At 37.7% G+C, this 23,564-nt stretch overlaps 2 protein-coding genes and 2 pseudogenes across 2 annotated transcripts in view; 1 reads left to right on the forward strand and 3 right to left on the reverse strand.

The window, feature by feature from the left end:
* LOC107683773 (pecanex-like protein 1) overlaps positions 1-756 on the reverse strand; it is a 35,599-nt gene extending 34,843 nt beyond the window's left edge. The window contains exon 1 of the mRNA XM_016479829.1: positions 485-756. Within this exon, the coding sequence (XP_016335315.1) occupies positions 485-637 (153 nt within the window). The 5' untranslated portion in view covers positions 638-756. The remainder of the gene's footprint in view (positions 1-484) is intronic.
* Positions 757-1,387: 631 nt separating this feature from the next.
* On the reverse strand, positions 1,388-5,146 carry LOC107683373 (mediator of RNA polymerase II transcription subunit 6-like). Its single transcript, XM_016479426.1, has 8 exons — positions 5,060-5,146; positions 4,596-4,755; positions 4,303-4,394; positions 2,766-2,848; positions 2,571-2,679; positions 2,366-2,481; positions 2,236-2,263; positions 1,388-1,787 (listed from the first exon to the last, which is right to left on the reverse strand). Exons 1-8 carry the CDS (start codon positions 5,079-5,081, stop codon positions 1,633-1,635), a joined length of 765 nt encoding a protein of 254 aa, XP_016334912.1. The 5' UTR covers positions 5,082-5,146; the 3' UTR covers positions 1,388-1,632.
* A 2,481-nt stretch (positions 5,147-7,627) lies between these two features.
* LOC107683477 (tetratricopeptide repeat protein 9C-like) lies at positions 7,628-10,327 on the forward strand (annotated as a pseudogene).
* A 4,764-nt stretch (positions 10,328-15,091) lies between these two features.
* Positions 15,092-23,564, reverse strand: part of LOC107683463 (mitogen-activated protein kinase kinase kinase 9-like) — a 16,618-nt pseudogene continuing 8,145 nt past the window's right edge.

Raw genomic sequence — 23,564 nt, forward strand, 5'->3', positions numbered from 1 at the left:
ACAAACAGACCCCAGACCCACATCGCTGTCAACCAGAACTCCCACACCTTTAGAACAAATTTCCACGACTTTTTCCAATTGTTTAAGAATACTGGAAATTCTATTTTAAAAATACTTCATTTTCAGAAATTTCATTCACACAAAACAATGGATAAGCAAATAAATATCACAGAGCTGAGCATAACCAGAAAAAACATACAAGTAATATAAATGTCCTTAACCTTCCCAGATCTGGAAATCACAATTCTAAAATTCCCTGATATTTCTAGGATTTCCATGACCACGGAAACACCGTAGGGGAGATGAAGAGAAACGGGGAAGAGAAATACAGCCTGTGTGTACTGGAAATAGAGAGATGAGCTAGAGAGAAAGAGAGGGGGATGGAGAGATGGATAAAAAATGAGGAAAGAATAGATAGATAGAGATAGGCTGATAACGACTAAAGGATGGAGAGAAGAAAAAAACCGACGGCTGCATCTCTCACCATGTAGAGCGTGAACGGGAGGCAGAGCAGCAGCAGCCACAGGTAAAGGTGAAGTGCGTTCACGAAGGTGTTCTGGTGGGGGTCGTAGTACCATCCACCCGTCACCGATGCCCACACGCCCTGCCGCAGGACCTGGAGGGTCTGCGACCCCATATTTACCCCCTATACCCTCTCTAGCCGTCTCGGCGCAGGAGATACAGCGCTGGCCCGTCGAGCTCCGTCGCAGCCATCTTCTTCTCTGTGGTCCTCCAGCGCTGCGCTTCCCGTCCCATCGTGCTCTGCGCGCACCCGGCTGCTCGCGTACAGCTAGCCAGAAAGTGGCACTGCGCGTGCTGGAGATACGAGATATTTTGCAGCGCCCCCGCGCGGCGAACGCGAGTATCGACGAACAAAAACATCTAGGGCGATACTGTGATTTTTTGCATTACATTAAATATTAAATAAATACATTATTTAATAAATAAACCAATCCCTATCGAGATCCTCTTAGTCAGTTTGCTGGTACACGAAAGAATATCGTGGGAATGTTAAAAAAAGATATGAATACATCGTACCGTTATGTATTTTACTGTAAGCACGACTACTGTGCGCATCCAGGTGGAATAAACTAGGTCAGGTCTGGCAGTATTTGGGTTGAACTAATTGTCACTGTTATATGAGGAAAAACTAAATTCTCATCAGAACATGTCTGCCGGCTATGAGTCTGTTTTAGTGCACTAAATACATAGCGCAGTTCACATTCATGCAGCAGCGTTAAAGATGCACGTACCCATATGAACACAAGAGAGCGCTGCGCACTCATCTCTATCGGAAAACCATTATACGCTATCTATTGAATCACTTACAAAGGACATACATAAACATTTTAATCAGAAAAAGACTGTACAGGTTTTTTTTAAAAAAGTGTATTTTTTACTGTGAGTGACAGAATTGCATAATGCTACAACTCAGTAATACTGAAATATAGAAAATGACATTAAGATGAAATAAAGACATTTCAGTTTCCTTATTACAAAAATTATTAAATTATACAGAAAAAGCCTTTATATACAATAATCGTAAATGTCTACCCTTGGTTAGCTGGTGCAGAGAACTGCCCACATAAGTCCTGCAATGTTACAGTTGTTTGTGGCTGACCAGCATGTGTGTCACTGTAGGCGTGCACGTTTCTCAGGTGGTGGTTTGTTGGGTGTAGTTTGTGGGGCTGGCCGAGCAGGGCCCGGAGGGGCCGGAGGCTTTGTTTCTCGCTCTTCTGGAGGCTTCACTGTCTCAACTGGCACTTCAGGTTCTTTCTTTACCTCCACTATGGACAGAGAGTGAGTTTATAAAAATCACTTCTCATCAGCAATGAGTGCAGGATATTTCTAATGTCAACAAAGCTTTAGCTTTTCTTTTCTTCTATATTAGTGATGAAAGCATTTAATCGGCTAAATTATCCAACGGACAGTCAGTCTTCAATCAAACCACATGTAAACAGTACTGTATTATGCTGCTTTTCCAAATATATGAATTACACATGTAATTACATCCAAGTATTTTTTAAATGCAAGTATGATTTGGAAACATGTAGGTATACAATAAATACATTGTCCATTGTGCATAATCCATACCATCTACAGTAAATCTGACAAATTTCAAGGTTTCTTTCTCAAGTTTTGCCATTCAGATGAGTTTTATAATTTACAAATAACTAAACATGATTTTCATCTGTAGCGTGTGATAAGGTGAGACTGAGTCAAGTATTTGCATACCTGGGACAGGCTTCTCTCCTGGTTTGGACTGAAACAGACATGAAATGAGAATTTAAATGGGATATGTTGCTCTAATTAAAACAACATTCAGAAACAAGTTAGAAATGTTTCATGTGTATATTGTTAATACCTGATAGAAAGTTGGGGGAAATTTATTGCGCAGGTCCAGTAGCAGCGTGTCAACTCTCTGCCTTTGGAACAAAGAACTCGGCTCCTCTTTCCGCTTAGATTTAGGCTTTACCCTTTCTATAAATCACACATACAAAACACAGTTTTAGATAGGTACAGTTGTACTTGTTGAGATATGCTTCCTGCTGCTGATTGTGTGTTCTCACCTCTCTCCTCCTGCTCTTTAAAGTGCCACCAGTACCCTTTGGATGGGTGGTATCTGCAGAAAGACATTGCCTCATCAAACGCAGACTGAATCCCATGAACCGCTGAGAGCTAGATCACATCAAAACAAACAAAATATGAATGTTCATACTGATAGAAGTAGGAGTTAGGGAGATTGTTCTAGGGTTATAACGCACCACTCTGGAACTGATGACTGATCCCAAGTCAGGCGCTTGATACACCACTCCAGCTATGATATAGTAGTCAGCAAGAGGGATCACTGGGAAGGGAAACACATACATGTTTTTTTTCTGCAAAGAAATTTAATGTCAGCATGTTGAATGTAAAGTCAACAAAAAGGATCCCATTTATTGTGATAAAGAACATTCCTGGTCTTTCAGAATTAAAAAATTGCATTGTAATAATAATAATAATAATAGTAGTAGGTAATACTAAAATGTAGTAACTCCTGAAACAGAAACAACAACTCCTGTCACCTAAAATTCTCTTGCAATTCAGTCTCTCAAAGAAGTAATGTATAAGCAAAAACAGCCAAAGACAGAAATGTGACGCATTAGTGATGAAAGCATTTAATCTATTAAATGTTCAAATTCATAGTCAATCTTCAAGCAAACCATGTATAGAAAGTTTGCAAATAAACTACAACAACATTCGATGTTTAAAATATTTTGAAATTGCATCATTGTCCTTTTTGTCATTCTGGTGCACTTTGTATCAAACATTGCCCTTTGTGTTAAGTATCATGTCAATTAACTTGACCTGGATTGCAAGTCAACATTGCAAAGGATACAAAAAAAGCATCATCTGAAAATACAACGCAGACACCAAACCAAAAATATCCTTATATTACAATTAGGGATATGCCGATATCAAATTTTCATGCTGCGATTAATTGCTAATGCTTTTATCATGGTATACGGTATTATCACGGTGTTGAAATTTAGTTTTAAAAAAGTGCTGTCATAATACAGTATAACAGGTTTAATAACTTTTTTTCTTATAACAAAAATAACTGAACATTTAAATGCAATAAAGCAATACAGAAAATTTTATAAAGTTAAAAGTTTTACACAGATTAAAGTGCAAAAGAACTATAAAGACCAATAGGTATCACTTTACAATAAGACCTCATTAGTTAACCTTAGTTAATGCATTAACATTCACAATGAGCAATAGCTACATTTGCTACAGAAGTTATTAATCTTTGTTTAAAAAATACAAGTCTTAGTTCATGTTAGCTCATTAATAATACAGTTGCAATTTTCGATTTTAACGTGTTATTAAATATTGTAATTACTTAAGATTAATGAATGTTCAGAAGAATTTTTCATTGGCAGTTTATGTTAACTAATGAATTTCAGAGAGTGAAAGTGCGCTTTCATTCAGAGCGTCTCTCACATGTTCCGCCATGTGCTTCTCGTCCGCGCTTGTTTACGTCAGAGTGCGCACGTGTCTTTCACGCAGCATACAGCGGTGTTGTGCATTTTGACCAGTTGATGGGAAAAGTATTCTTAAAATGCATTCAAAATTCTGAATAATTTGTAATATATATAATTATTCACGGTATTTAGAAGTGCCCACGATAACAATATCGAGCATATGCATTACCGTGATATATCGCATTACCGAATACCGGCACAAGTCTAATTACAATATTAAAAGCAAATACATCAACACAGGCAGCAGAAACTGAACAGCAGTGCAGAAACTCACCTTGTGTTGGTGACTGTCTCTGCTGTTTTCTGATGATGTACAGAATCGGCTCCTGTGCGTGAAGCAAAATATATTCCACACCCACCATCTGACTACACACACAGAAAACACAATTACACACAAACAACACAGCTCTACCTATTTTAATCGAATAGGAAATCAATCAGTAGTGACAGTAAAATAAACACACATGCATGTATTATACCTGTATATCAAAAATATAACCGACATGACTAAGAGTATACATCTGATGTATGTATAACACCGTTTTAATGGCATAGTGCAGTGCTTACTTGAGGTGATCCAGGGTTAATCTCTGCATTTTCACCACCTCGTTGTTGCAGGTTCGATCATAGAAGGGGTTACTCCTCTCGGAGAAATACTCCAGTACGTTGCTGGGGTTCAGGATGGGCACCCAGCCACTGTCCACCCACGAGATGCCCAGCAAATTATCTGACCAAAACAAAGCACAAAATCATATTCGAATGAGAACATTTACGTCAAGGAGTAAAATAATAAAATAAAAAAACATCGTAGAAAATGCAGAGAATACTGCGGGCCTCCTTCTACAACAAACTATAGCGACAATGCTAAAGAGCAATGTGATTACGTTGGTCTGACAAAGCCAACATTCAGATGAGATGTTTTGCATTTCTTTTACAGCATTTCAATATGATGACGAAAGGAATTTAACAGAAATAAAGCTGAGAAAAAATAAAACTATTTGTAAATTAATTCGCGAAATCTCTGAAACTACCTCTTAAATCCACCGACGCCATCTTCGCACTCAGACGCAGGCTGATGACAAAATAATCGTCGACGCTCTATGACGCTTTTCTTCTTCTTTTGATTTAATGGCGAGTTGCGAACCAACTTCAAATAGGTGCATATCGCCACCTACTGTGATGGAGTGTGAAAAGAATGAACAAACCCTCCTATATCCTATTATATAACCCACTATTCTTAATAAATCTCATGACTGCATGTATTTGTTTTCCTGAAGTTGGACCGTCATTTAATAAGCTGGTTATAGTAAATTCCTGGCATCCTACTGCTTGTAATTCTTCCTTAAGAATCCTCCTTTCTATTTCATATATCTTACATATCTTCATAACATGCTCTACAGTTTCCTCTATTAAACAGACATCACATAGACGTCAGCACCCCAATCTTGTCCTGCTACTGCTCTCATTAAATTTAAAAATGTTTCCACATTTCTTTAATATCAAATCTATATGGTCCTTCCATGATAATTTATCATCAAACCATAATCCTAGATACTTAAATTTTGACACTTTCTCTTAAGAAGTCCCATATAATTTAAGCAGTTTATTCTCTTTAATTTTCTTCCTTGTAAATATCTGGTAACATGTTTTAGATATTGAGAATTTAAATCCCCATTCTAACGACCATTTTTCAACTACTTCTATAGCTTCTTGAATTTTATTCATATTAAAATATATATTCCTTCCTCTATGACGCTTTTCTTTCAGTTCTCCATGTAGTAGCCAAAACAAACTCAATTCAAAATTATGAACAAAAAAAATCCATTCTATTTTGTTTTATAATTCAAATTCAGGATTGAAAAATTCCTATACTGAGGAACATCCATATCTTTTTGTGTGGTTCTTTTTAAATGGAAAAAGACTTGCTGATATAGCCTAATTTCCCCACTCTCTTTTGAATAAACAAAACGTAATCCTTTTTTTCTTTCTTTTTTTATGTATCAATCAACACTTGTTTGATTTGCTCCTATAACCTAGTTTGCTTAAAGTATTGAAGCAAATCCTATTTAATACGTTTTATTAGGCTATTATATCTGCATTGTGCAGAGCATTGTGTGAGTGTAAATATGACATTTCCTAAATTCAATCCTTTAATTAGGCTAATTCTTATGACACAGTCTAGATACTATTATGCATGTAGCCCCCAGAATATCAATAAGATCAGTCTTGCTATGTTACATGTGTTCATTCATACACACACAACAATATTATTTTAAAGGAGTGCAGTTAAGACAAAAATAATTATATTCTTAAAAAGACATAGTCAACATGACCATGAATGCAATTTTTAGAATTGCTTTTGGACCTAATTAAAAATGCATTGGAACATCATCACTACAGAATAATTAATCAGATGGGACAAATGCCCAACAGACTCCCTGCCGTCACAATTCTGTAAGAATATCCTATGAGTGCGGTGCAGCGGAAAACACCACATAATGCCTGCAGAGCAAAAACAGGATTATACCCAGAAAAACCCAGAAAAGGACCATTACATTCCACATCTACATGAGCCACACTCAAACTCTACAACCCCAACACCTGTCAAGCTCAAATGCCATAAATCCTTAACCTACCAAGAGATGGCAATATACTGTTCCCTCAGCAAGCTGGTTTTAGTCATGTCAAGTGTAATGTTCTCATTACAAACCACATGTAAGCAAGACAACAAAATATAGCTCCTTCTAAATAAATACACACACACATACATACATAAGAAAAAAACAACACCTGATCTGACTTTAACATTTTCTAGTTGAAATTTAAAAAATAAATAAAAAATAGAGAATGAATTCTATCTGTGCCTAAACAGAATTTCCAATTATGTGACTGTGACCAACAAAAATAAGTCAAGTTCTGACTACTGTATGTACAAACTCAGCATGCTTTGCCATAAAGACAGGCAGAACAAGCTGTGCTCTGTGCTCTAATCTATAGGAGCAATTTTAACATTTTCCTTCAGAAGTCACAAACTATACCTACTTGCCATCTTTTGGCAACATATGTATCATATATTCCCCAAAGTAATAATAAATACATACACTTATAATATAAATATTTAAATAATATCAACCACCACCCTGCAGTCATAATAAAATTCTCTAGACGGTGAGTTAAAGTGATAGCACCTGACATTCGAGCAAACTTTCAATCAGTTGTGATAAAACAGAAAAAAAGTAATGTAAAAACTTAAAAACTTAAGACAGTAGAGGAAAAGTACTGGACAATAAAAGAAAGAAAGAAAGAAAGAAACTAACGCCTTTGTTTTTTCTCAGACTCATCGAACTCTAATAGGCCTATGTCCATGACATTAACATGTGTTTGTAAGAAAATAACAGACTGAGCAAAGCAGAGCTCCCACCCAGCACGATTTACCGCAATCACGACACCCAGACACAACCGCTTACAACACACACACACACACACACACACACCTGTGGGACAAACGTGACGTTTATTCCATTACGCAGATATTCACCGTTACTTCTTAAATAAATAAATGTGGGTGACAGTAACTTTGTTGTGAGGATAATGAAAGAGAGAACACCAGGTCTTCTGAATCAAGGGAAGATCAAAAGAAAGAGGACTAAACTGTATTTAAACAGCTCTTTTCAGCGTCTAACAGCAGCTGTTTTTTCTGTTCTGTTTTCTGGGGGCAGAAATCACGTCATACGAATTCGTTTGAGCAAGTGAAATGCGTTTGTTAACGGCTGAGTTGCGCTCAGCTGGATTTCAATGGAAACGGGACCTCGCGCAGGGGGCCTGACAGACCAGTTACCGCGCACTATCCGTGATGACCGCATTTCTTAAGGGCAGCGCGAGCTGTGGCTTCATGCGCACGCTCACTCCTTTTTGAATCATTTGGTGAGAGCAGGACGTGCCGATCCCTGTCCGTTCCGCCAGACTGCTGAAAAAAAGACAGAGGAGGCGAAAAAGAGGAAAAATTCACAGTATTGTGTGTGTGTGAATCATCCGGGAATCCATCTTTAAAACAGAACCGTGTAGACTTGGTCGTCACGCGGGCATGTAAACGCGCAAAAGGCAACCGTACGGACGAAGCTCGGAAACGTGAGTTTTAGAGAATTATCAAATCGGTGGGATGAGCGTGGAGCAGGGCAGGTTTGAAGGAATGATACGTAAGGGAAACGGCACGGTGAGCGTCATGAGCGGCAGCGCGAACTCCACCGCCGTGCAGCCTCCCGGTGGCCGGAGCCGCGGAGACGCACGCTACCCGCAGCACGCACCCCATCAGAGCGGTTCTATGGTTGGCGTATTATCATCTGGGAGACTTCAACAAAGCCCTACACTACCTAAAAGAGTCACACAAACAGCAGCCCACAGGTCAGTCGGATCGAACTCTCACACACTACACCAGCATTTCTCAAACTGGGGTTCACGGACCTCCGGAAGTCTGTCTCAAATTGTCAAATCTAACTACAAAGCCATTAGAGTGCAACACCAAACGCTAAATCTTCCAGTGGCCTTGGTTCCATAATTGATTTCCTATTAATTTTGTTTCCTTTAAAAATGTAAGCCTGGGAATTAAACCAATAAGCTCTGAAACTAATCAGAACAATGGAACATTTAATGCATAGAAAAGATTCTAAAAAACAAAATAAAAATAATTGGTCCAGGTTTAAAAAAAAAATGGACAAATCCTCCACTACACAATCAGATATCAAATACAATTCTGTGTTTCTGCTATCATCACAAAACCATGTAAAACACAGGAATACAAGAAGAAACTGTTGAAAATTCTGAATGTCATTAAAATTCTGAGTAAGTAATTAGTAATTATGTTACATTTGCTGTAATGTGGACCAGTGAGGTCATATTACTATAGCACAAACATCTCACACTTACATTATACTTAATATTAATTAACAGTGGTAGAGCATTGCGTTAGCAGCGCAAAAGGTCGTGGGTTTGATTCCCAGGGAACACACATACTGGTAAAAAATGTATAGCCTGAATGCACTGTAAGTCGCTTTGGATAAAAGCGTCTGCTAAATGCATAAATTATTATTATTATTAATTATTATTATACTTTGTTAAGTAAAAAAGAGAGAATGTATTTAGAAAATGGCAGTCTAGTCTGATTCACTTGCCGATATAATGATAATAATTTGTGTATATCATAGTCACAAAACACCACATCTCAACATTTCAGGGCATCAGTCGAGCTCTTTCACATCTTACAAGTCTAATATGTTCAGGTGCAAGTACACATTTCACAGAAGCAGCTTCTGAACCCAAAACACCTACTTTCAAGGACAGCAGTGATTGTGCTGATAAATTAATAATAAATCCGAAATGAATTATGTTTCACTACACTTCCTGCTCACATTTTCTCAGTTAAATCAGCTGTTTCCTCTTTGTCTATGTATGTGGAACAGATACAAATGTCATCCGCTACATCCAACTCACGGAAATGAAGATTCGACGAAATGCCCAGAGAGAGAAATCAGAAGTTCCGTAAAAACAGCAGCTCCCGCTCGAATAGCTTTCCACTGCAGACACCCCACACTTCCCTCATCACACTCTCTGTGGACGAGGTTCGGCATTTCATGCAAGACTTTATTCCAGTGCGGGTCAACACACCTGTCTCAGTCCTGTCAGAAACAGTCTCTGGCTCAGATTGAAGAGCTGAATCAGGTGTGCTGTGCCCTGCAGTAGACTGCGGAGACCAGGGATGGAGGCCACCAGGGATCTCAATGGCATTTGGTATGCTTTTTGAAGTAAAGTAGTGCTGTCAAAATGTTTGCTTTTATTCCTCAATTAAAAACAGATGTAGGTCTCTCAAGGTGGTTGTGGTCTGAAGTTGTGCTCCACAGAACACCCTCAGATCATTTTGTGGCTGGTGAAATACATATACATATTCCTGCAGCATTTTCGTTCGCATATTGTTTCCAGATCATGACAAAGATATTTTATTATAAATTTCGGCAGAGTTTTGCTAGAAACACATGAAGCTCCTTCATTTGAAGTGCAGTTAAGTGTCACTACCAGTGAAAACGATGTCAATCATATACAACCTACTCTTCACTTAACACCCACATTCAAATCGCAGTTAGAAAGATCTCACACACACAGAGTGGGCGTAAGTGTACAAACACACACACACACACACACACACACACACACACACAGTGGACATGAGTGTAAGCATGTGAATCAAGCACAGTCTGACACGCATATACAAAAGCATGTAGGAATACAATAAACTGTAGTCATTGTAATATGTAGGAGTTTGTGTTTTTTGTTCATACTGGGTGATTTATCTCTGATTCTTACTGAGAGTGAGAATTTTGACAGAGAAGGGACTTTTTCTATATTTCCACTGTACTCAACTGTTTATTATGGGTTTTACTTGCAGCTAAACAGCAGGGACACAAAACAGTCCAATTCAGTGCTCCATTCTGGTTGCTATGGTGAGGTTGCATAGAAATCATCCTTGGAGACAGATGGGGATGGTGTCCTAGACATGCTCGCTTAGACAGATCTGTGTAAAACAGAAGAATTAAATATTAAACTGTTGAATGTCTAAATGACATTAAATTGCTGATGAAACAATTAGTGTTTCTTAAATTTGCAGTAATGAGAACCAATGAGGTATTACTACAGAGCAATAATCTCACACTAAATAAATCCTTAATATATATAATTATTATATTTGCATTTAAATATTTAAAAAAAATTATATTCAAATAAAAAACAAGTTGGTTATTTACAGTACATTGAGACAACTGTTTTGTATTATAAGTTTTCTAAAAAAGTTATGCTTAAATATGCAAATTATGCATTATCTAATTAAATATGCATCGATTTGCATACGTGACGTGACGTGTAGCCAAGTATGGTGTCTCATACTCAGAATTTGTGCTCTGCATTTTACCCATCCATGTGCACACACACAGCAGTGAGTAGTGAACACACACACACACACACACACACACACTCAGAGCAGTGGGCAGCCATGTGCTGTGGCACCTGGGGAGCAGTTGGGGGTTCGGTGCCTTGCACTGGTCATTCACTCCCCCAACCTACAACCTTTGGGTTACAAGTCCGACTCTCTAACCATCAGGCCACAACTGACCCCAGACTGTCCACAACAGAAATCTGAACACTAAATAAAGCCAGGTTAAAAAAAAAAATTATTGTTTCATATAATATCTCTTTTGATCACTCCATAAATCAGAAAATACTGTCCACTGCCAGAAATACACCTTGTTTTAGGAATGTTATATAAATCAGGAGAATTATATATGAATAAAAACCTTTAGAATATAGATAGGGGAAAAAATGGGAAAGTTTGGTGTATGTAAGTGAAAAAGTAGAGATTTCTGGCTCGGTGCAGGAGAGAAAAACTCATTTTAAGAAAACCTTTTAAAATACATAATTGTAATCTACAGATGCAAACAGATAACGTAATAAAGCAAACACTTAAACATGTATTTTGGATGTTTTCTTTTTACTAGTTTTAAAAAAGACATGTTTTGGAAGCAAAATAGCCAAAAATCTCAAAATTGAGCAGCGCATGGAAAAATAATGGGTTTGTCTTGTCTTATTGTTTATGTTAAGTGAAACAGAGAATGCATTTAGTCTAGTCTCATTTACCTGCTGTGATGATGATAATAATATGTGTAAATCATCCTCTAGTACTCTACCCTACGACAGTCACAAAACACCACATCTCAGCATTTCAGGGCTTTAATTCAGCTCTTACACAAGTCTAATGTGCTCAGGTGCAATTACAAGTTTCATAGCAGCAGCGTCTGAACCCAAAACACCTGCTCTTCAGGACAACAGTGATTGTGCTGATAAATGACAGCAGTTGCTCTTGACGATGGCTACACATTCCTTTAAGTCAGAAAAAATACACCCCTGTTCCACATCCAGATGGAATGAAGTGAGAGTTCCTCAGCCAAATTTCCTTGCCAGGACTCTGCATTCTACTGCTAGTTCATTTTGTTATGTGCATGAAAAATTGTTTCAGGTGAAAGAAATGGGAAGACAGACACAAGCAATTCTGTGTTTTGGCTCAAAATGTTGTTTTGTCTCTAGAGGACGTTTTTGCCAGTGAAGAGTTGAAAGATTGGATTGAGAGACGGAGGACTACACTGCTGTAAACATGAGCAAAATAATGTTCACCTTGCATGTCTGAATGTCCAGAAATTCAGACAGAAATGTTTCTTAGCAATTTTATCTTGAATAACAAAAATGCCAACAAAACAAATAATAATTTAAATTAATAAATGTGTGAACTTACATTAACAGATTGCACAAAAGCCTACTAAAAATTTTAAACTAATTCAATAAGCTTTCTTAAAAATGTTCAAAAAAATTCAATGCACATACACCTTGGAATCCACCAGTTAGACTGAATTGCATGCACACACACACTCACACCACACATACTGCACATGCACAACACCGCAAGACAGTAATAATGTACCTGATTACTGTATAGCTGCAAATTTAGAGCCAATAAATTCTAACTTTCCTCTTAAAGATGTTTCCCCATGTTTAATTCTGGTGGTTTGGATAGTGAAGAGGTCACTAAACAAGCATATTATTTGTGAAAGACTATGTGTTTCATGCTACAGTGAAAACCACAGAACAATCTGTGATCTCGAATGGTCTAAATATGAGGAGTATGACAGAACTATACATTCATGAGACTGGAAAAAGCACTTCTAAAGGTGTACAATCTGATTCATGTATGACAAATAAAACCTGAAAACTCCAAAGAGTACCAGAAATAAACTGTCCAATGTTCCCCAGCTCCAGTGCTGTGTTCGGAGAGCTAAATCTACTATAAACATGCAGACGTGTGTACAGTCAAAGTCCCTTAGTATTCTATAGTCTTTGGTACAGTACATACAGAGAGGAAGTCAATACAGTGCAGCAGGACAGTTGAAATAATACAGTCTCAATATGAATAAAAAATAAGTTTGCAAATAAAAAAAGTGTCCTGATAAATGTCTTTCAAGATCTCAGCTGCAGACCCTGTACTTTTCTAAAGCACTCAGAAATCAATCCGGCCATTAAAGAAGCATCTGGGTTGTATTTTTATACGATAGCTTATTATGCCTGGTGGTGAATAGAAGAGATTACTCAAGAAGAGCTTATCAAAACGAACTGTTAGACCCCACACTGCAAAAAACAATATTCCTTCTCAGTATATTTGTCTTGTTTCCCAGTATAAATATCTAAACATTCTTAAATCAAGATAAAATTACTTTAGAAGCAAAATGACATAAAATTGTTTTCTGACAAATAACAAAATTAAGTGAATTTATGCTTAAACCAAGAAAAAATGCCATGCCATAGGAGTAAGAAAATTAACTTGTTTTTGTTTTAAAGCAACTGTAGTTAAGTTTTTTACTTTGAAATATCAGTTTCAAAATCATTCTGATAGTACACTGACTTCTAATTAGGCGAATGGCTTCTGTTTCTTTCTCACACTCCCCACAAACGTCTGTTTTAAGTTTAGTGAGAGGGTACGAAATTCCCGAAATGGGCAGATTGCTTTATGGTCGGGATATGTTTGTATCGATCCTGAAGTATCGATATATCATTACTGATGCGAGTATCGAAAGTATCGATACTCAAATAAAAAATATCGATACTAAGGTGTTTTATTTACCAGTGATTTTGTTTATTTAAAAAAAAAATTATGCGTACAATATGCATTGAATTGGACGAATAACCTATGTTAGTGAATAATTGTGTAGGATAGAACTATTTTCCTGTTCATCTGAACACACGCAAATGTTGCAAGACAATCACAGAGAGCATTCAAAAAGGGCTGCGTTTCCCAAAAGTATCATAAGAAAGCATTGATGCCTTTGAGAACGGCAGCCCAGAACAATGAGGACAAAAAAAAAAACATATGTTTGAGTTATTTCACAATAAACCAATTGAAATTGTAGCCTACATAGTCTGTGCAATTACATTTAAATTGAACGTTAAAAGTTCATATTGATTATGTTCTATTCTGTAATGTTAATATAAATCATACACTGTCAGAATAAAAAGGTTGCATTTTATGCGTGCAATAGCCTTTCACTGGCAGTCCCTTATGAAAATGAACCATGGTTTTACTGTAGTTACAGTAAACATTCTAATGTTTAAACAAAAATATAACCTAATAAGTTGCAGCTAAGGCGTATTGAATGTTAAAATGGATTTCAAATATAAAGTTAAGTGGATATCATTACCATTTTACTCTTAGTAATTCAATAATTTAATTTAAAAGTTCAGTTTGGGAGTATCGCATCAGTATCGATGATACTGGCCTTTAAAAGTATCGGTATCGTATCGAAAACAAAATACAGTGGGTACGGAAAGTATTCAGACCCCCTTAAATTTTTCACTCTTTGTTATATTGCAGCCATTTGCTAAAATCATTTAAGTTAGTGGTATCGCGCATCCCTACTTTAAGGCAGCAACAAATTTGCAAGTACAGCTACATTATTTATGACAGTGAACTCTATTTACGTAACTGTAGGTGGCTCAAAAACACACAAAGCTAAATACAGTCGCTTTAAATTATTATTTTTCTTACTCCATTGCCACATTAGGCAGATTTTTTCTTGTTTTAAGCATAAAGTCACAGAATTTATTAATTTTTACTTTTTTTTTACTCTTTTGAAACAGGACTTAAAATCTTAAGTCATTTTGATTCTCAAGTAAATGTATCTTGATTTAAGAATGTTTAGATATTTGAACTGGAAAATGAGACAAAAATACTGAGGAAGAAAATGAGAAGTGTATATGCGTGTTGAAAACCTGTAATATTGAATTGAATATTGAATAGTTTAGACCAGAACAGCATCTGGATTATGCAAAACTAAGCACCTTTGGTTTATGCTGGGTAATTAATCATTATCACTAAGATCAGTTCTTAACATAGTGAATACTTATATACCCTATACTGGAAAAAAAAAAAAAAAAAAAAAAAAATTTTCTCAAACCAGGCCAAGTTGGTTTGCTGGTCTTCTAGTCCAGTCAAGTTGGTCTGTTGGCTGGTTTAAGAGGGGTTTTGGGCACTTGGGCTGGGAGGCTATCTTAAACCAGTTAAGACCAGCTTAAACCTTAAGTTTGCTAAGGTAAGCAAACCATCTTAGTCTTGTTTAAGCAGGTTTTTTTCTCCAGGGTATCCAGAATTCCCCCTTGCATTGACTTGATAGTCTAAGTGCTACATCTGAAACCAAGTAGGTCTAAATTTATGAGAGAGGGGTGAAATCAGGAGCAAAACCCTGGTTGCACTCTGCCAGGTGAGTCTCTGGGATCTGATGAGAGAGGCCGTTTCCCATCCCTGTACTGTCCTTCATCCTGTTGGTCCAAAAGGCTGTTGTTCACCCTAGGGGAACAGGGGTTGGTGGTTCCATTGGTGTAGGCAGGACAGCCACACCTCCTCCAAACTCCACAGTGGATGGGGTTTCAGTGCTGGACTTGTGGGCGGGAGATTCACCCCACTGGGATCCACAGCGAGCTCGTGGACAGGGGCGGGGCCTAGCCAGGAAGTCCAGAGTCTTGGGACGCTCAGGTTGGAAGCGCCGACGTGGCGTAGGTGGGAAGATGAGATTTGGATCAGGAAGATGGGGCACCTCTGAGGGGTCCTCACTTAAGTTCCACGGAGTCACTGCACAAACGGCATTACAAAAGGCACAAAATTACAACAAATTATAGCTATGAACTGAATCAATTTCTGTGAAAGGAATTCAAACCACTGGTTGTTGTGTTAATTTAAAGGGGACATCGGATGCAAAATTCACTTTTACATGGTGTTTGCATATAAATGTGTCTTACCAGTGTGTGTACACAACCACCCAAAGATAAAAATCCATTCACTTCTCTTTTTTTAATCCCCCAAAAACCTAAACAGTCTCAATTATCAAGCCGTTTTGATTTTCTGAGCAATATGACGTCATACTGCTCAGGCCCCACCCAGGACCGCTAATGGACTGTCCCGTATTTGCATATTTCCGCCCATCAGTCAGTTGTATGCTGTCCGCCATTTTCTTCGTGTTCGAGCCGCTGTAGCGACAACAAATGTCTCGTAAGCAATGCAGGTGTTTTGTAGTTGAATGTAAAAGTGAACATAAGAGTCTTCATTTTCTCCCGACATCAGAGCCACTGAGGATGTAGTGGATTAGTTTTGTTTTTGATGGTAATGCTCAAGGATGGATCAGTACCCACTGTTCCTGATCCAGCTGCACTTCCAGAAGAAGTCTCACACTTTATATTGTTTATGATTATTTGCAAATCGCCATTCCTCTTCCAGGAAGAGAGGGGTGGGGTGAGAAGTAGCTCATTATCATTTAAAGAGACATGCACCGAAACGGGTCGCTGTGAAAAGAGCTGTTTTTGACAAGGTAAAAACGGTGATGTTTTTACACGATCATTTAGGAATTTTAAATAAAGCACGTTGCAGACATTTCATGAGGACCCTAAACAATCATACCAACTTGTGGAAAACGGGCATCCGATGTCCCCTTTAAAAGGAAGGGAATATCTAGTTTAAAACACATGTACCAAGTTATCTCTAAATGTACTCTTTGTAGACATGTTGATTTTTACGTGGTTTTACAAAACTTTTATACCATTTTTAAGAAACGTTTCAATTTCACGACACAATGTAGTTTACATATCAAATAAAAAGTATTATTTTTTTCTACACACCTTAAAAATGTGTACAAATTTTAATTATCAATTAAATTCAAATATATATAAATAAACCAATATTTAATAATTTATAAGTTATTATACATTATTTATACATTTAATATATTATATAATATATAATTATTTATAATTGAAATTATTTACACCAAATTATATTAATATATTATATTTTTATTTATTTATAATATATTAATTAATATGAGAATTAATGAATCTAATTTTAAAAGACTTGTGATTTTGAAACAAAGTCCTCTCTAAAATATCATTTTTTTCCTGTAGGTTGCCGTTGCACCACATGATTTTGACAAATATTTGAAAAAAAATATTTCAAAAAAAGTGAACAATATTATTTTTAAAATATTAATTTAAGAATATTTTGATATGAATAAACAAGAAAGTTGCTTTATAATTTTTTTTCTGAATAAATATTAATAAAAGATGATGTCAAACTACCTAATAAGGTTTTCTTTTTAAGAATGGCATTCTTTTATTGAGGTTTTTTTCTTTATTATATCAGAACAGTATCACCCTAGTTTTTAATAAATATCCGGGCATAAACATAAGCATCCTGTCATTGACCCAGAGGTTTGCATTAATTTCTCACCTGTTGTTTTGGAGGGTGTGGTAGGGGTGGGATTGTGGTTGTTATGGACAGGCGGGCACCCCGTCTTTATCGCGCCATCTGAAGGTGTACGATGAAGCCTGCAAGCGGCACTGGGCACAGAGTGCAAGTGTGTGGGCGTCAGAGACTGCCGAGGGTGGCGTTTAAAGCTCTCCAGATGGGTGTTGACCAGTGGGTTCAGTGGAGGTGGTGTCTGTCCAGGGGCCAGAGCAGGGGGCGTAGGTGGACGTAGCACAAGCAGCTCTTCACTGTCGGAGCGCAGGAGAGAACGGGTTGAGTTACAATCAGACACAGATGAAAGAGACAGGAGTGTGAGGGACATGGGGATAGGGGGAGGGCGACGAGGGCTTTCCCGTTTGAACAGTTTGCGTGTGGGTGGGCTGACGCCACGACTTTGACTCCCGGAACGGTGAAACCGCCCTTCCCATCGCGGATGTACACTCTCTTCCACACGCACCAGGTCCAATAGATTTTGACCAAAACCGACAGCAGCCAGAGCCGCCCCGCAGCTCAGCAACACCAGTTCTGATCTACGGCTTCCACTGGGGCTCCGCCGCGTATAACTGGGGGAAACATCAGGAGCCATTCCAGTTATGCCACACTCCATGCCGTAACTGTCCACAGTGGATCCATCCCTGTGGAACGGGATGCAGAGGTATGATTGGCCAGGGGAGTCAGCTGACTCTGATGGGAAGCAGCAGTCCTCATTTTCTACAGAGACGGGTGGGGTGAGAAAGATTTCACAAAGTTGCACCATAACCAGCCTTCACATCTTGTCAGTTACATGAAGTTTTTTGATTTATGTTTTTTTTCTCCTTTGTTGTTAATATTATAATGTAAAAAAATCTGTGACATTTCTGTGACATTTCAGCCTAGTTAGATGAGCTTAAACTGGTCTATTATTAGTGAGATGACCGAAATGTCAAAATAATGAAAATATTTCATCAGCATGATGCAATGATGCCAACATAATGTCAGCATCACAAATTCTCAATGTTACATGATTGAAAGTATCCACTCGGGAGTGCATGGCCGTGTGACACAGAGTTGGGCAAAAAAATTTGCCCAGGATCCACAGGTTGCAGAATTGGAATTTGAACTGGAATTACTTCAAGAGGAATTTACTGGATTGCAATAAAAAAAAGTAATTAAAGAGTCAGAAAAATGTCATTAATCCAACTCAAGTTTAACAATGATTAATTTAGCTAATTATTGGCTATTTATTCTTTGATAGATATAATTTATCTTTCCAATTAATAAGTACTAGTTTAGTACCATCACACAGTAATCAAAACAGATTTTATTTTTGCCATTCAGCATCACAAAATGTCTCCCCATTGTTTTTAGAGAATTTTTTAAAACTTAGGAAATTTTAATTTAGGAAATTAACTGTGATTTATATTGTGATGTAGATCCGAGAGATATGGATTATCAAAAATGAAAAATATGTAGGGCAGCTCTATCCATAGGTTGTTGATTGGATGATTTAAATGGGAGTTTGCTACTGATTGCAAGAAAGGGACAGAGTTTAAGCAGATTAAATGATTGGAGATGTCCAGCATACATCACCAAAGAGAAGTCTGTTGTTTTACCGCAAGATCCAGTTATGACATTTTGGTTAAATTACGAGCTCACAAAAACTGTTAAAAACTTAACATATTTATGGATGAATCTTTCTCAATAAGGTCAATAAGATGCATTTAGAAAATTGACAGGGTGAATTTCATTTCATGTTGAATTTTAAAAATCGCAGTCAATTCAGTTCTCTCTCCATGTTAAGTTCAGTGCATCAGTATTATTGTGACTGCAACAAGGATGTAGTATAGGCAAATATTCCAAATGGAGATTCTAAATGGAAAACATTCCGAATTGTCAATAAAGATGCCAAAAATAAAGTGTAATGTGATTGTTACCAGTCTCTGCCAGGCTGCACACGCCAGAAACAGCAGGACTGTGTCTGGGGGAACGTCGCAGGTTTGGAGCACTGCAGGAACGTTGCCGACTGCCCTCTTTAGGAGTCCTCAAACTGAGTGAGGAACACATGCACATAGAAAGTCTGTGATTGTATAAACATTTGGTTAAGGTTTATGATTTGTTTAGAAACACACATAAACGCACACCTCTCATCGGCACTGTGTTCCCTTTGCGTTCTCCCTTTCTTGCGTGAAGTCTTCCTCTCCTCCTCTTCGTCATACTGGAATGCAGCATTACGACCCCAGGCCTGACCTCCGACCCCAGGGGTCACTGTCAGCATGAAGGATGTTCTATATTAGGAACCTGACCATATACAGACCCAAATATTCACAATAATATACACAAAATCAATCAGATGCATAAACAAACTTACACTGGATTGCTCGGAGGCGTGGCAAAACAGGGGGGCTGTTTGGAGGGGTGGAGTTACTGCACAGGAGACTCCACCTCCTGTCCAAAGAAGGAGAAGCTTGGACTGTAATCTTATGCTGGAAATCTGAAACATATACATACCATTATATACACAAACATTCACACTACATACACTTGCATATAGGCAATCCCACAATGCACTGTGAAAAACTCCAAGATAACAGACAAAGTGTGAGAAATTCTTAAATGACTAATTTATTTAAGAGCAAGAAGTATCAATACAATAATTCTAATCAAAAATTTTACTATTTTACCAAATGTGAATCTAATGAAATCAAATGTGAGTTGAATCTTGTGTGTTTCACATGAGTAGTGCCATTTGTATGATTTCTTCATTTAATACTATGAAATACTAACCGGAAGGCAGGCTGATGCGGTTCCCGTCATGCAGTTTGAGTCGACTGTGCCGGAACTTTCCATGATGGTTTTGAACTCGTGGTTTCTCTTGGTACAGCTGGTGAATGATGACATTGAGCTCTCGCTCCAGAATGTGAATTTCTCTCTCTGCCAGTTCCTGTTCCCGCCGTCGTAAAGCCTCTTCCTGGTACTTCTGCTGTACAGCTGCACGACTCAGTTCTTCCTCCCAAGATCTCAACTCCTACAGCAAGAAAGAGAACTTGAGAGATCCAACTTACTCACCATTGTGCTCTATGTAGTGTGTATAATCTGGTAAATTCATCTGGCACACATCCATTAAGGAGTTTAACGAGCATAATGTCATACTGATTTTGGCACCACCACAGCAGTAAATTTAACGGATTAGACTGCAAATAAAATGTTATCTAAATCATCTGACTGCGATGTTGTTACAGTACTCCAAGGAAGGCGATGAAGATGAAGATAATACACAAAGAAAGTCTTTAATTATAATCCACACAAATACAGGGAAGGAATTAATTCAGGGTAACAGTAAAACGTAACACGAAACAATAACCGACAAACTACTGAACAGAAAGAAGACTTTAAGTAAGGCAGCTGACGAGGGAAACAGTACTCCCCCTCCCTGGAAGGTACGACCTCGCGCCATAATAGAACGATCCAAGGAGGGTGGGAGGGGGTGTGGGAGGACCAGCAGGAAGGCAGGCTGAAGACCAAGGTGGCGATGAGGGAGGCGGAGCCGGAGCGACAGAGGACTGAGGTGGAGCTGGAGGGAAGGAGGAGCCCAACGGAGCCAGAGGGACGAAAGGACGGAGCAAAGCTGGAAGAGTGCAGTCCCGAGGTGGAGGTAGGGGGACTACTGACCAAGGCGGAGCCGGAGGGACGAGTATCACAGGAACAGGCAGACGTAACAGAAAAAGACAATACTATAGTTCATACTCCTAACAGATGTTCTGATACTTTTTCTGATTAATATGTTTCAAGTTGAAATTAAAGTTTTTTTTAGTTTATTTCACTTTAACTTTTATTTAGCAAGTGTGAGTGATTTAAGAATTGTTTTGAAAGAAATGAATACTTTTATTCATTAAACTGATCAAATATGTGACATTAAAGACAATGTTACAACAGATTTCAATCTCAAAGAAATGTTTTACTTTTGAACTTTCTATATATCAAAGAATCTTAAAAAATAGGAATCACGGTTTCTACAAAAATATTAAGCAGCACAGGAATAAATTACATTTTAAAATATAATAAAACATATTATATATTATATATATTATACAAAAAATATTTCACAACATTTGTGCTTTTACTGTATTTGTGATCAAATAAATGCAGCCTGGGTGAGCAAAACTTTTGATTAGTATATGTATATGTATTTTCATTTTTAAAATACAAAAGGTTTTCTTTGAGGCTTTGAGGCAAAGTGTTTGGATTAGTCAGTAGTATCTATGTGTTTTTATAGCTTTATATATAAAAAGTCTATGGTATGTCCTTATTTAGACAGCTTTTGAGAGCATGTAAACCTTCTCTTTGGCTCTGAGCTGGTCGAACATCTCCTGAACCTCCAGCTTCCAGTCATCCTGCAGGGATTGGAAGGATTCTGCCGGCATTTCAAAGAAGCCCGACTCCTCGATAGCCATCAGCTGGTCTAGAATACTGGTGAAGGGGGGTCGTGCATGAGGGTCCACATTCCAACAGTCTACAGCAGATGAGAGAAACAAACACCACAGACAAGATGGTCAGCTGAAAAGAATGCCAGCTGAGCACTCAGAGATGGGCTGTGAGTGGGACAATGAGCCTTTTGATTAGTGAATCTATTTTAATTTCTATATATTGTCTTCAAACTCATTCAATTAAAAAGAACGTTCAAACAAAAATGAAAATTCTGTCATCATTTCTATATGACTTTTTCCCCTCATAACACAAAATGGAGAATGCTCTGATTTATCACATTGCTTTCTATTTTACCACCTGAATTATTATGGAGGTTATCAGTAAATTTTATGGTAAAAAACAGATATTGGCGCTTCAAGTACAGGAATTTCATAAATTGTAAAAAATACGGGCATCCTGTAATACCAGAACCATTGTCACAGTATTTTTATGTTAACCTTAATATCTAAATTACTTCTATTCAGTATTACTTAAGTATTTAAAAATATACTGTACATTTATTTTATTTTATTTTTAAGTTGTAAAATATACAGGCATCCCAATACTACAAACAATGTCACAGTACTTTTTATGGTGAATTTCTGGCAACCACAGCTGCCAGGTTTTGATACTTGTTGTTATGTTATGATTTGTCATTTTTGGAGGGTGAGTAAATGATGACAGTATTTTAATTTAGTTACACACAGTCCTTAAGTTAATAAATTACAGTAGAACTGTTGTATATGAGATTTTCGTGCCTTCCATCAGCCGGGAAAATGGCTCAGGACAGGTGGAGGGGATCGGCAGGGACAGTTTGTTCATGGCCACACCATAAGCTACTGCCAGACCATCAATGCCACGAAATGGCACCTCTCTCGTCAGCAGCTCCCACAGCAAAACTCCATAACTAAGAGAAAGAGACAGACAGACAGAGAGTTTGAAGTTTAAACAAGACTACTAACATAACAAGCTGTCACCAACATTTTTTGTGCAAGGACTAGCAGAATCCTACAAAAATGCAACACTATAAAATGGATGACAGGTATTGTGTTCCAAAGTAAACAGAAAAAAATGTATTAACATTTCAAAGTGTGTCTTTGTAGTGTCATATTCTTTCAAATGAAAAATATGTGCTTCAGTGGCCAACTGGGCAAAAAATGTTGCCTTGTTGACAGTCTGAAAGAATCCTGATAGAAAAGACAGAAAGACATGAGCAACTGTTTGGTACAAAAAAAGAAACAAGTTTGGTACAGGTTGGCTATAAATGAACACTAAAAAACACTATAAATATTACTGTAGATTTCAAGTTACAGTAACAGTGAATCAAATGGAGTACAACCAACTGGTTCCGCAGCCACACAGACACAACAAACACATCCCACCTTGTTAATGTAGGTAGAGAACAAAGTATCCAAAGAACCACAGTGCTTTGACACGTATCGAGAAGTTTTCTATTTATATCTCTTTTCTATCCATCCCTCCCATTCTGTAATCAGGACTTGTGATGAGAAGCAAAATTCAGACACTAATAGCTAAGCATTGCACAGCACCAAAAACAAACACACAGACCAGCCTCAGAAACTGGGCTAATGACACCATTTGTTTGTTACCGTGGTAACCAAAACCTTCATTGGACACTGCCATCTGAGACCTGTAGTTTGACCAACAAAACTGTACTATGGCTGTACTATTTGCTCCCATTATGTATTTTGTACATA

This window comes from Sinocyclocheilus anshuiensis, unplaced genomic scaffold (genome assembly GCF_001515605.1).
Source record: "Sinocyclocheilus anshuiensis isolate Anshui unplaced genomic scaffold, SAMN03320099.WGS_v1.1 scaffold413, whole genome shotgun sequence".
In the NCBI taxonomy this organism is placed as follows: domain Eukaryota; kingdom Metazoa; phylum Chordata; class Actinopteri; order Cypriniformes; family Cyprinidae; genus Sinocyclocheilus; species Sinocyclocheilus anshuiensis.

Excerpts from the sequence above, each read along its gene's own strand:
- LOC107683373 (XM_016479426.1), bottom strand. The coding sequence starts at position 5,081 with ATGGCGTCGGTGGATTTAAGAG. Across the intron at positions 2,849-4,302 it reads GAGACAGTCACCAACACAAG|TGATCCCTCTTGCTGACTAC; the intron begins GTGAGTTTCTGC and ends TTCCCTTCCCAG. Across the intron at positions 2,482-2,570 it reads TAAAGAGCAGGAGGAGAGAG|AAAGGGTAAAGCCTAAATCT; the intron begins GTGAGAACACAC and ends TGTGATTTATAG.